Genomic DNA, 12,654 nt, shown 5'->3' with positions numbered 1-12,654 from the left:
CCAGCGCTGTATACAGTAATATAACCCCCAGCGCTGTATACAGTAATATAACCCCCAGTGCTGTATACAATAATATAACCCCCAGTGCTGTATACAATATAACCCCTAGTGCTGTATACAGTAATATAACCCCCAGTGCTGTATACAATAATATAACCCCCAGCGCTGTATACAGTAATATAACCCCCAGCGCTGTATACAGTAATATAACCCCCAGCGCTGTATACAGTAATATAACCCCCCAGCACTGTATACAGTAATATAACTTCCCAGCGCTGTATACAGTAATTACCCCCAGCGCTGTATACAGTAATATAACCCCTAGCACTGTATACAGTAATATAACCCCCAGCGCTGTATACAGTAATATAACCCCTAGCACTGTATACAGTAATATAACCACCCAGCGCTGTATACAGTAATATAACCCCTAGCACTGTATACAGTAATATAACCCCCAGCGCTGTATACAGTAATATAACCCCCAGCGCTGTATACAGTAATATAACCCCCAGCGCTGTATACAGTAATATAACCCCAGCGCTGTATACAGTAATATAACCCCCCAGCGCTGTATACAGTAATTACCCCCAGCGCTGTATACAGTAATATAACCCCTAGCACTGTATACAGTAATATATCCCCAGCGCTGTATACAGTAATATAACCCCTAGCACTGTATACAGTAATATAACCACCCAGCGCTGTATACAGTAATATAACCCCTAGCACTGTATACAGTAACGCTGGCATTGGCAAAAACCTGGTTTTATCTCCTTTTCCTCTATTAAACTTCCTTTATCTGGAGGATCCAATTGTCGTCAGTCATGGGATATTCTGCTCATACTGAGCTAATTTTTTGTGGCAATACTAATAAAGACCTCCATAGAATTTCATTAGTCAAGAGTGTCTGGCTAGGTAATTAAGACTGAGCCATTCTACTGCTTCATACAAATGGCTAATCTGCAGCTGCTTGAAAATATTATTTTATGGGGCAAAATCCACAACTGTTTTGAAGAAGAAATGAAAAAAAAGCACAATGTGTTTGAAAACTATTGTTAATCCTAGAAATAAACTAGAAATAAAACGAATTGCTTCCCCTTTAAGTCGCCGTCAATACTGAATAATCCAATTCCTAGTTCTCCAGCCGTGGCCCCTGCACCCCCAATCGTTCAAACATTTATTAATGTCCCATGCGCGATCTGCTCTTTTTCATGAATATTTCACACGAGACGTATAAATGATGAAGTAGTCCATCGTAATGAAATCTGAGGATTCATACAATACATTATAAAGACTGTATTTCTTTGCGCAATTTCCTCGGGATAAATCGATGACCCTTTGCGGAGCACGTAAGACAAAGCCGAGCTCATCTTCGTTGTTCTCCTTTTTTCTTTATTAAGAAAATGTGGGGAATTTATTTTGATTTTGAGCAAAGCTGCATATATTTCATCTCCTACATCCCAAGCATCCTGTTCTCCGGAGGACAGTCCCGATATTATCCCTGTAATCGTTGAGTGAAGTGGAAGGATGACATCATATCCCAACACTCCGCTCCTTTCAGCAATGCAGAGACCATGAGTGTGAGGGAGAGCAAGCAACCCCCTCACCCTTCCCACACTGTACCTCATCTTACCCCAAGTCCTCCTTGCCCCGGACTCTGCAAAGTCTAAGGGCCTCATTCCCGCACATACCTCATTCCCGCACATACCTCATTCCCGGCTCTCACGCTGCCACCTGGCAACCTAACGAAATTGTGCTCCGTGGCCGACATTATATCCCAGGAATGCGGCCTGTGCGGGATGGCCCTTAGACTTTTCTGCCATTGGTTGAGTGTTTCAAGCAGCCAATCAGTGGTAAGAATAGTCAAATCGCCGAGGAGGATGGCAGCTGCAGCTTCTGCCTAAGGTAAGTGCTTTTATATTTAATAGAACTTTTAAAGAGCGCAGATTAAGACGCTCATTAAGTAGCTATGCATTCTTCTTTGGTGACAACAGAAAAGAAACGGACCCTAAAATAACATTTATTAGCAATGCATTAAAAATTAGAGAAAAAAAATCTCGTTTCATTCAAATCAAACTATCTAAGAGAAAATAATAAACTACGAAATACCGAAATATAGTATTTCTGCACAGAGGTGTATCGCACTTATATCGCAACGTCCAAGAGTAAATATTTCATAGGTTTTTTTTTGTTCTCTTATTTTTGATGCATAGCTAATAAATGGTATCTTAGCACTTTTTTCTTTTCTGTTGTTTCTTTACGATGTCTGGGATCTAAGTCCCATTTAGTAGTCTGCCCCCACTTGATGTGACGAATTTACATAAATAACTAAAAGCGTGTTTTCCCTGACGTGAAAGAAACATCTCGTTTTTGGCCCAAAAGTTCCTTGCGACATGTATCTCTTACATTATGAATGTTTACGGTGCCTTTGAAATGCTCAGTGCCCCCCGAGTACATTGGGATTCTCCGTGTCATTTCAGGCCAAACTGTGCCAATCTTTTCTTCTGACAAAAAAAGGAGAACCCATCATGCCAGGGAAAAACCCCATCCCCCCCCCCCGATGTATATGACATGAGCGTTGTAATGTAACAGTCACGGAGCACAGTAACCCCCGCGGAAACGTTATTTGATAGTTCACAAACCTTCACTTAGCACGGGGCTTACATGTCAGTATTCTCTCAGAAATGGAAAGATGTCATCAGCCAAGACCTCTCTAAACTGTTGCCCATTCTGCAATCCCCCTTGTTCTTGACCCACATTGGCCTTTTTGACACAAATATGCCGATCTAGTCAGTTTTTTGCTATCGCTCATCACATTCAATCCACGTAAACCCACACAGCATATAATGGCATATGTCACATTGTTTATTATCACGGCTCAGGGGTGGACTAAGGGCTTGATCTCGGAAGGAGAACTCACACTAACACAACCAAACACTAACACACCCAGACACTGATACTAACACAACCAAACACTAACACACACACTAACACACCCAGACACTGATACTAACACAACCAAATACTAACACACCCAGACACTGATACTAACACAACCAAACACTAACACACACACTAACACACCCAGACACTGATACTAACACAACCAAACACTAACACACCCAGACACTGATACTAACACAACCAAACACTAACACACATACTAACACACCCAGACACTGATACTAACACAACCAAACACTAACACACCCAGACACTGATACTAACACAACCAAACACTAACACACACACTAACACACCCAGACACTGATACTAACACAACCAAACACTAACACACCCAGACACTGATACTAACACAACCAAACACTAACACACACACTAATACACCCAGACACTGATACTAACACAACCAAACACTAACACACACACTAACACACCCAGACACTGATACTAACACAACCAAACACTAACACACCCAGACACTGATACTAACACAACCAAACACTAACACACACACTAACACACCCAGACACTGATACTAACACAACCAAACACTAACACACACACTAACACACCCAGACACTGATACTAACACAACCAAACACTAACACACCCAGACACTGATACTAACACAACCAAACACTAACACACCCAGACACTGATACTAACACAGCCAAACACCCAACACTAAAACTGATCCACACAGACACACACTAACACACCCACATTCAAACTGTCATACCCGCACACACACAGTCACAAACCCTAACACACACAGTCACACACACTAACATACCCACATCTACACTAACATACCCACATTCAAACTATCATACCCGCACACACAGAGTCACAACCCCTAACACACAGTCACACACACTAACATACCCACATCTACACTAACATTCCCACATTCAAGCTATCCTACCTACACACACACAGTCACAACCCCTAACACACACAGTCACACACACTAACATACCCAGGCAAACACATAAGCAGAAACACACACATGCAAAAGCAGGCATACACTAACAACCCCAGACAAATACAGACATACACATTAACAAACACACAAACTAACTAAACTACCCAGACATATACTAACCCAGAGGCACACACACAGTCCTTGTGACCCCTATGCCCTCCGCCTTGAAATTAGGGGGGGGATAAGGAGGAAAGTCCTGAATTTCGGTGGGGACACTTGAGCTCTGAGAAGACGGAACACAGATACCCCGGCCAGGCAGACAGTGAAAGGATGGAAAGACAGGCGAATGAGTAACAGATGTGCAGATACACAGAGAAGAAGATACCTGGCATAAATTTCACTTCAAAACTGGGCAAGAGATCAGCAAGCACCCCTGTCTTGCCTGAAAGAGACAGAAGAGAGAAAAGGGTACAGATGTTAGTTCAGGAAATAAAAAGAATATATAAGAATAGAACGTCGTTCGGGGCACATTCATTTTAATCTGTCAAAATACCCAGTTTTACCCAGTTTCAGGAAAGACAAGGCATCTAGGATCACAAAAGGTATCCCGAGAATCCTCGTGCGTTAATTAAATATTCTGCCAACATTTAAAAAAAAAATTAACTACAAATTTAACATTCTTCCAACATTCTAAAACATTTGTCAATAAACCCAAACCACATATAGCAGCGGTTCTGCATTATGGAATATGTGTTCAAAAGCAAATTGGATGATACATTTATTTCTATTTCCTTTAAAAGATAATATCGGTCATTAATCATTCTAACCCGCGTTTCTTGAGCAGCTAATGTTGCATCCCTCGGCTACATTAATCAGGATTTTTTTTTAAGTACCCTTAAAACTGTAGACAAAGTCAATGCGGCAATTCACGTGAAATAAGAACTTCAGCTTCATGTCTTCCTCCTCCACAAACTATTAAGTACATTTCCAGGTCATAAATTATTATTAATTATTATTTCTGATAAGCCAATGGGTTCTCCAGCCCCGTTCTAAATGAAGCTTAGAATTGGGTTGACAAAGCTCGTTATAGGAAGTTAAAGATATCCGGTGTTCTGCTTGTAAAGCGAGGCGCTGGTAAGCACTTTACTCGTCTCGAGGGGACACCCAGAAGGCCATTCCTCCTCTTCCATCACAGGCTCCCCACGAAGAACTAGCAAACTCCTTAATGTAGCAAAGTTTCAACAGTCACGTGTGATGACGTTAAGGTTACATGGTGGCTCGTGACATCATAACGCATGTTACGTTTCCGGAAACCTTTCGTGTTGGATGTGAACGAGCTCAACCTGCCAGTTTCTACCCACTTTGTCTTTGTCCCAGTGTGAGCGACCGTGGAAAGGGAATCATTTAAGAGGTTTCTGTGGCAGTTCTCCCTTTTAGTTTGGTTGATAGTGTTTTGGATGCTTTCCAATAAAGCCTTTCTTCAATTGTTGAACTGCTCCAAATTATGTGAATATAAATGTACGTGCACGGAGAGAAAAATAAGACACACGACACACTCTGGGTCAGGTCCAAAATCACTCTGCTTTATTTTGTTTATATTATAGATTATATAGGGACGTCAAAAAGGGACGTCAGGTTACGTAAAGCTTATTAATTGGTTAATCCTGAAACTATGCGGAAATAGGCAGAAAGGCAGAAAACCGTTAGAAACAAATATTAGATACTTTCCTGCAACAAGATATAGCCAGAATGGCGCTTGCGGTTAGTAAAATATAGATAACTGAATACACTGCTACTTGCGTCTCTCACGTATCTGCGTGAGGTGTAACCCTTTATTGGTCGAGGCCAGCTTATATTCATTAAAGCAATAAGCGTTTCTTGCTGATATATATAATGGTTCCATAACAGTCCCCCCTTGAATATACGATGGCCGACTGTCCCTAATCCTGACAGATCCTACCGGACATGATCCCGCATCCTCTTCACCTGCAGTGGCGACAAATTATCCCTATTGGATAAAATCCCGGTTTCAGGTCTTGGACATGTCCCTCGGATCTATATGTCCCTACACGGGGCGGGGATTACTGTCAGGGGGAACTATCGAACTAGATGGTGTTTCATAAGAAGATGCAAAGCTTGGCATCGTGTCATCGTACATAAGCATTAACGGGATAGTCTCGCCTACTGCAAACATTTTATCGCATAGGCGTTGAAGACAAGGGACTACACAGAATAGCATAAAACCCTAGGGGCACAACCGGTCTACCCCGGCCCAGGTCTGGGCTTAGATGGCTTGAGGACCCTTTGACCAGCTTATCAACCTCTACCAAAGATCACCAAAGACTAGACCAAAGATCTTGGTCTAGTCCAGTTTTGATAATTCATTGTCAAAGTGAAACCCAAGCATTGCTTTAGTACTTTAGTAAATAAAATATATATTTTTTTAAAATCAGCTGATTTAACATTAAAATGGTCCAGATTCCAGGGCAGAGCTTCACTTGGGTCTCTGTTGGGCAACAAACAATATATCGTTCTTTAGGCAGCAAACATTATCCGCCGTCAGTCCATTTTACAAGCCCAGTTTACAAGCCAAGAGAACTATACCTTAAAATCGGATAATTACATGGCGATACGGGGCTCTTAATTATAAAGAGTGCTGGAAGGATGATTTATTAAAGGTTGAGGCTGTAAGAGAAAAGAAATACCGCAGCTTGGAACACAAGACGGTTTACCAGGTGTAATAGATCATGTCATACACACTTGGCCAGCTTCCCTAAAATGCCCAACAGGGAAGGATGAGGCTGACAGCCCGGACAACGTGCAACGTTTGGCACGAGCGACAATTATTGCTCTGTACAGAAAACCGATGTTAATGGTTTCATTTTCATGATGAGTCCTGAATCCAAAAGGTGCCTCAAGGGAAAACGAGGGACACTCGTCCACCCGAATGAGACGGAGTTTGATTAGTAGAGACATTGACACCAAGAGGCGTCGTGCAGAGCTTTGAGGGTTCGACGCGATGACAAATGCGATGTTCAACGGCGTGGAAATAAAGACACCTGCACGTTTTCTTTGCCGCGTCGCTTTCGATAATGAGCCGAAAAATTTAAATATGTCAAGAAAATAGAATAAGGAAGAGACAGGGTCACTCTTTGGGGGGACATCAAAAAATAAAGACATACATGGATCATACCAAGTGTGTTTGTTTTTTTTTAATTCTGTTGTATTGCTTACATTTAGAACAGGGATTTAATGAATCAATGATTACAAAAATCATTGTGACAAAAAGGTAAACAATATTCTTTGTAAAGTAAGTAAGATTTATCGTGCGCCATGGGAAACACATCTTGGGGGAGGGGGGGTTTGCAAAATATGTACAATTTACAGGTGGAACTGTCCTTATATGAAGAGGTCTGTAATTGTAGCTGGGAGAGACTTCTTGGAAGCCGTGGATATGGATATGCATGCTTATACCTCTGTATAATTACTCAGTTGTACACAGAAAGACATTTTTGGACGAGGCTGTGCAAGCCTCAACCTAATGCGTTCGGTGACATTAACCTTCTCGTTGCATCATGAATCACCGGTACGTGTCAAACTCCCACACGCTCTCCGCTCCTTCGGGGCTCGGGAGTTGTGCTCTGCAATAATACCTGAAAATGGCTGTTTCTTAGGGTACTGACCTCAATATTCTTTGGCTCACGAGAAAGAATAAAAAAACGAATGAAAATGCAATAAGTGCGAGAGGATTCTACCACAGAACCAGCGAGCAGCGTTCATTAAATGGTAGGCCGCGTCGTATATACCAGAGATAAGGTAACGGAAGCATCAGTTGATTTAATCTTTTGATTGCCTGAATATGCAGGTCGGTGACTTCTTCTCCATGTAGAGCCAAATGAGGGGGCAGCGCGGGTCTACAGCTCTATAAAAGAGAGCCGGACAATTTATTTAAAGGGGGAAAAGCCTCATTTGCTGGAAAATTTAATATTTTTTCTTGAGCATTAAATATGGTGCTATAGACAATAATGTGGTTTAGTATTATAAAGGTTTTTTTTTCCGTAACGCCGCTGGGACTCGGTGCGGGCAGACAGGCTGCCGCTAGCGCTGCGAGGTCCGTAAGACCTTGGCTTGTGAGTACCTGTTTAGTGAACCGAACCCGGCTTTGGCTATTAGCTGCTCTGCTTATGGGACACCGGTTATGGGACTTACCTGCAGTATTACCTATACAGGTGTTCAGCAACGCGTACTCAGTGACCATTATTCTAACTGCTTACACCTGAGCCTCCTCAACGTTGGGATCCTGGAAGTCCCAGGCTACCTATCTTGGGGCTCAACCCTTTGCTAGGTGTTTCAGGGCAAAGAATGCCTGCGGTGTGTGCTCCTGGGTCACGGCAGTCGTGACATTATCTACTTTTCTTCCAAAAAACCTTTTTTTCTGCAGACCTGGAAGCTGCTTTTTGCTTTCAGTTGTGCGATTTTTGTGACACCTCTGCTCAAACACCACACACGGCTGGTTCTTTTTGTTAATGTCATCGGAGTCCGTTCTCCAAAGGCTTTCATTTGTCAGGCTGAGTAATTAAGATTGCTTACCGTGGAGCTAGAACACATACAAACGGCCAATATACAGCTGCTCAAAATATTATATTATTATTATTGCACAGAAACAAAGGGTAAGAAAGGCCCAGCTCAGACGAGCTTATTATGTAAAAACGATTTTGAAAAAGAAACCACCATAATATTTTTAAAAACTTTAACATCTGAAATTACCAAATGAAAAATATTAAGAATTTCCATTTTTGCTTTATGTCTGGTGTGTCTAAAGTAGAAAAATATTTTAAAAGCAACATTTAAACCTTGACTGCTTCCTTCACGTGCTTCTTTAACGAGGATGCCGTTCCTAGGTACTGCAAACCCTTAATGGGCTGAGCGCTGGGTTATGATGTAATATGATGTAATATCCCGCTACTTAGCAGTAAGGTTGGCAGCTCGGGGGGGGGGGTCTTGCCCTGGGTCAGAAGAGACATTTTAAGGTAGTTCCTGGGAGAAAATTGGGGTGCGTCACCCAAATCCCTGCTTCTCTATTTCCTCTCCGGACGGTGGCTTATCTGACTTTGTCACCTACTAATATCTAATGATGTAACTGAGGTGTTTAGACCTATAACAAAGTTCATGTACACATTCCTGCGACTTTTGGGGCTGTAGAACCCTGTCATACACTCATATGCAGCAAACATTCCGAGCCCCTAGAAAAGAGGGACTTTAGGGGTCCCAACGAGGGACTAGTCCTTCTAAACAGGGACACTTGGGGCTATCATGGGAATGATACTTTTCCCATGAGCAATTCTTATTCACTAGTCTAATTTTTCTTCTTCCTCGCAGTCCGATATCACAACCACCTGGCTATCCACCTCTCTAAACCTAATAATAATTATTTCCCTTCAGCGTCATTAGGCTTGTTCCACCGCCATGATCTTATCAGCCTTCGGTTATAGTTATACATCACCCAGCACATAATTATCCCATTATTCTTCCCACCCTCCTTCACCCTACTCAGCAGCACAACTAATTGGATCTGTATCTAATCGGAGACCAGCCCGCCATTCAGAATGAATGGGAAATGATTCCTATTCACAGTCTAGGGCACGCCGAACAAGCTGGCATCAGGAGGCTTTGTCCTTTCATGGATCACCTGGTGTTGCTTCAGCAGGACATGGGTCTTCTAAACTCCCTGAGCCAACCGTTGGTAACATCAATTGGTAGCAGTAAATAATATTAGTTAGGCGGTTCAGAGATCTCTAAATGTATGGAGTAATACTCTTGTGGTCTTTGCCTGCTGGTGGTAGACCAGAAATTACAGGCTCTTGTTCCATGATTTATTATATAAATTATTTATGTTGTCTTTATTGGAGTCTCCATGGTCCTTTATTTCATTTGTTGAGATATTGTGTGGTTTAAACCCTTTAACTGATGCATTCCGGCATAATTTTGGAACTTTAAGGTGTTTTGTTGGGGCGTATCATGAGTCTATAGCTAGTTTCCCCATTGAAGGTCTAGTCCTTGTGGTCTGCACATGGCATTATGTAGACGCTACAGACGTGGTGGATCACTTGACACCGGAGACTCCTGGGATATCCGGACCACGGAGCTCTGAACGCTCCGTAAACATTGCACATGTTTTCCTGACTGTTCCGCTTAATGATGGTCTAGTAACTCCTGCTCAGTGAATCAAACCACCGTACAGTAATTGTGGTGCATTCAGCTAACGCTCCATCATCATTATCTTGTTCTGAGTGTTGTGCAGACTTAAATTGAGTTTTCAAATTATAGTGTTTGGGGTGGGGGGTATATATTGCGGATTCCCATAGCATCTTTTCTAAAAAACATCACGCTTCTGCATAAATCACGTGTCAATGTGACAAGCTCTTCAGAAAATTGTATTAAACAGCACCGAACTCTAAATGTGCCAATGATCAGAGGAATCTGCCACTATATCACACTAAATGATTGAGTGTATCTTATTTACTTACAAATCATATTTACGTGCCATTCCAAACTCCAAGGTAGAACCCTCCGAATTTCCTCCCCAGTCTGTTGCTTTCCAGCAGATACCCCAGGTTTTAAACCTGTCTTTAGGGATTAATAGAGCTTCTCCTAAAATATGTGAAACACTACAGGTTTTTGCCTTGTATGGACATACGTACTCATAAACAATGAAAAATAAAACAATGTATACAACAGTATAATGTTGAGCTATACACCAGCTAGCAAACCAGCTACCTCAGTGTATGGGTCAAATTTTCCATCACATAAAGTGGCAGGTATAGTCTAAAGAAGGTTGCTTGCATTGGCCCTCGTGTGCTGTAGTGTTTGAGATTTTGTAAACATAAGAAAAATAGAGGCAAAAAAATGTTCCCTCACCTATTAAGATTGGTAAGCCGATGGTAAAATGTATAGATCAAAAGCTCAGCGCAGACAAATACATGGAAATCCCTTAATTTATTCTGGATGAGCATCATGGCAGCTGTGGGCTAATAACTAATCTTTAATAAAACAGATGCACTTTACTGCCTTTTCCACATAAAATCTCTTACGCGTCTCTGATCCGACTTATTACATCCTACGGAGTTTGTGCCATGGAATTCAATTGATGCCTTTGAAATTGGGCTGAATTATTTACTTATTTTTTAGTAAAAAAAATATACAGGGATATAATGGGTTATAAGGACATGATTGGTTATAGCTTATTGATGCAGTGAGGCACAATTAGTAATCGCTTTAACGTGGGGGTTTTGTCTTCTTCTTGATCAACCGCGAGGTTCAACTTAATGGACCTGAAGCACCTGAAGTTACCTTATTATTCCATTCCCGAAACACATTCTATTATCAGGTCTCCCTGATCCCAACGAGCCCCCCCCCGTCCAAATGATGAGCTCAGCACACGTTTCTACTCTCTGATCCAGGTTTAGGTTCTAACACACCACATCTTTCCATTCGTTTTATGTGTTTTCTCTCTGATCAGTCTTTGCGTTTGAACGCAGAATCTGTATAAGCTCAATAACCGAACCTCTTTCAAGTTTAAACAAACTACGACATTTTCATCTCTCTTTTTCTCTAATCAAGGTTTCTTTTGGAATGAATCCCATCTCTACGTCTCTCCTTTCTCCATTTTTTTGAACTTTTTAATTTTTTTTTCTGTTTTCTTGTGTGTTTATTTATAGCTTTCTATAGATGGTCATATACAGACAAACTTAACTAGGAAAGAATGAAAGTCTGGTTAGTAGCTGTTCCAAAGTAGAGTTTATGATGGCCTGGTCTTCAAACCTCCTCAATAATTCATATTTTTTACCACTCTGCACTTGAACATATATTTGGTCTAGTAATGGAAGAGTGAAACTTTGTCCAACCTCATACGAAAGGTCAATATTATGGCAGTCATGACCTTTGGTTGAGTAGGTCTCAAACTGTGGTTCACAGGACCTACTGAGGTGGACCACCAGGCGATACTAAGAACAATAGAGAATGTATTTAGGATATGATAGACATTGTCAGCAAGATGAAACAGTTTCATCAACTTAACTAGATTTTTAGGCTTTAGGAGTTTGTTTACTGAAATAAAACCCAAAATAATAGAATATCTTGCCTTTAGGAGAAGCTGTAGCTCCAGACCTGCAGTGCGCCGGCCTCCCCCTGTCTGGTTTCTGTGCCAATTTTGGCTGCCTGAAGCCAATCAATGGCAGAAAAGTCATTAGACCCCCTGGAACTCCCACTCAAGCCGGAACTGGCGCTGGCCGAACACATCTTCTGCTAGTCGAAGAGCTAGGGGGCAGAAAAGGCGGCAAATGCATAGGGGGGTTTCTGCCGAACCCCTACAAGAGGGTAAGAACATTCATTTAAAGGGGGTGCTTACCTATCATATGCCTTAAAGTACGCTGCAATGTATATTATATTAGCTCCCTATCATTTAACGATCACATTACTGTTAATACCTCCGCCGACGATTGGAACAAATCCTTAATTTTCCTAAAGGAAATCACCCACATTTTACCGGTTTTTATGGAACTGCTGACATCAGAACACGTTGGACGTTTACAGGACAAATATTGAAATCCCTTGGAGCGTATTATATTTTATTTCGTTCCAAAAGGAGAAAACATTTTTAATGGAAGGCAATCTCGCTCTCATTCGTACGGCTGCCAACAAATTCCCGGATTTGCTCAATGTTCTTCCCGCATTTACTCTCCCTTATCGCGTGTGCCATATTT

General features: G+C 41.7%; 1 protein-coding gene across 4 annotated transcripts in view; it reads right to left on the bottom strand.

The window, feature by feature from the left end:
* The window catches only part of ILDR2 (immunoglobulin like domain containing receptor 2), a 95,868-nt gene that overhangs the window by 16,981 nt on the left and 66,233 nt on the right, over positions 1-12,654 (bottom strand). For 2 of the 4 annotated variants that reach the window (XM_053455507.1, XM_053455506.1), the window contains exon 4: positions 4,278-4,334. The exons of the other annotated variants lie outside the window; for them this stretch is intronic. In XM_053455507.1, the coding sequence (XP_053311482.1) occupies positions 4,278-4,334 (57 nt within the window). The remainder of the gene's footprint in view (positions 1-4,277; positions 4,335-12,654) is intronic. 4 annotated transcript variants of the gene reach the window in all.

This window comes from Spea bombifrons, chromosome 2, assembly GCF_027358695.1.
Source record: "Spea bombifrons isolate aSpeBom1 chromosome 2, aSpeBom1.2.pri, whole genome shotgun sequence".
Lineage (NCBI taxonomy): Eukaryota > Metazoa > Chordata > Amphibia > Anura > Pelobatidae > Spea > Spea bombifrons.
This window is presented reverse-complemented; position numbering and strand designations above follow the sequence as displayed.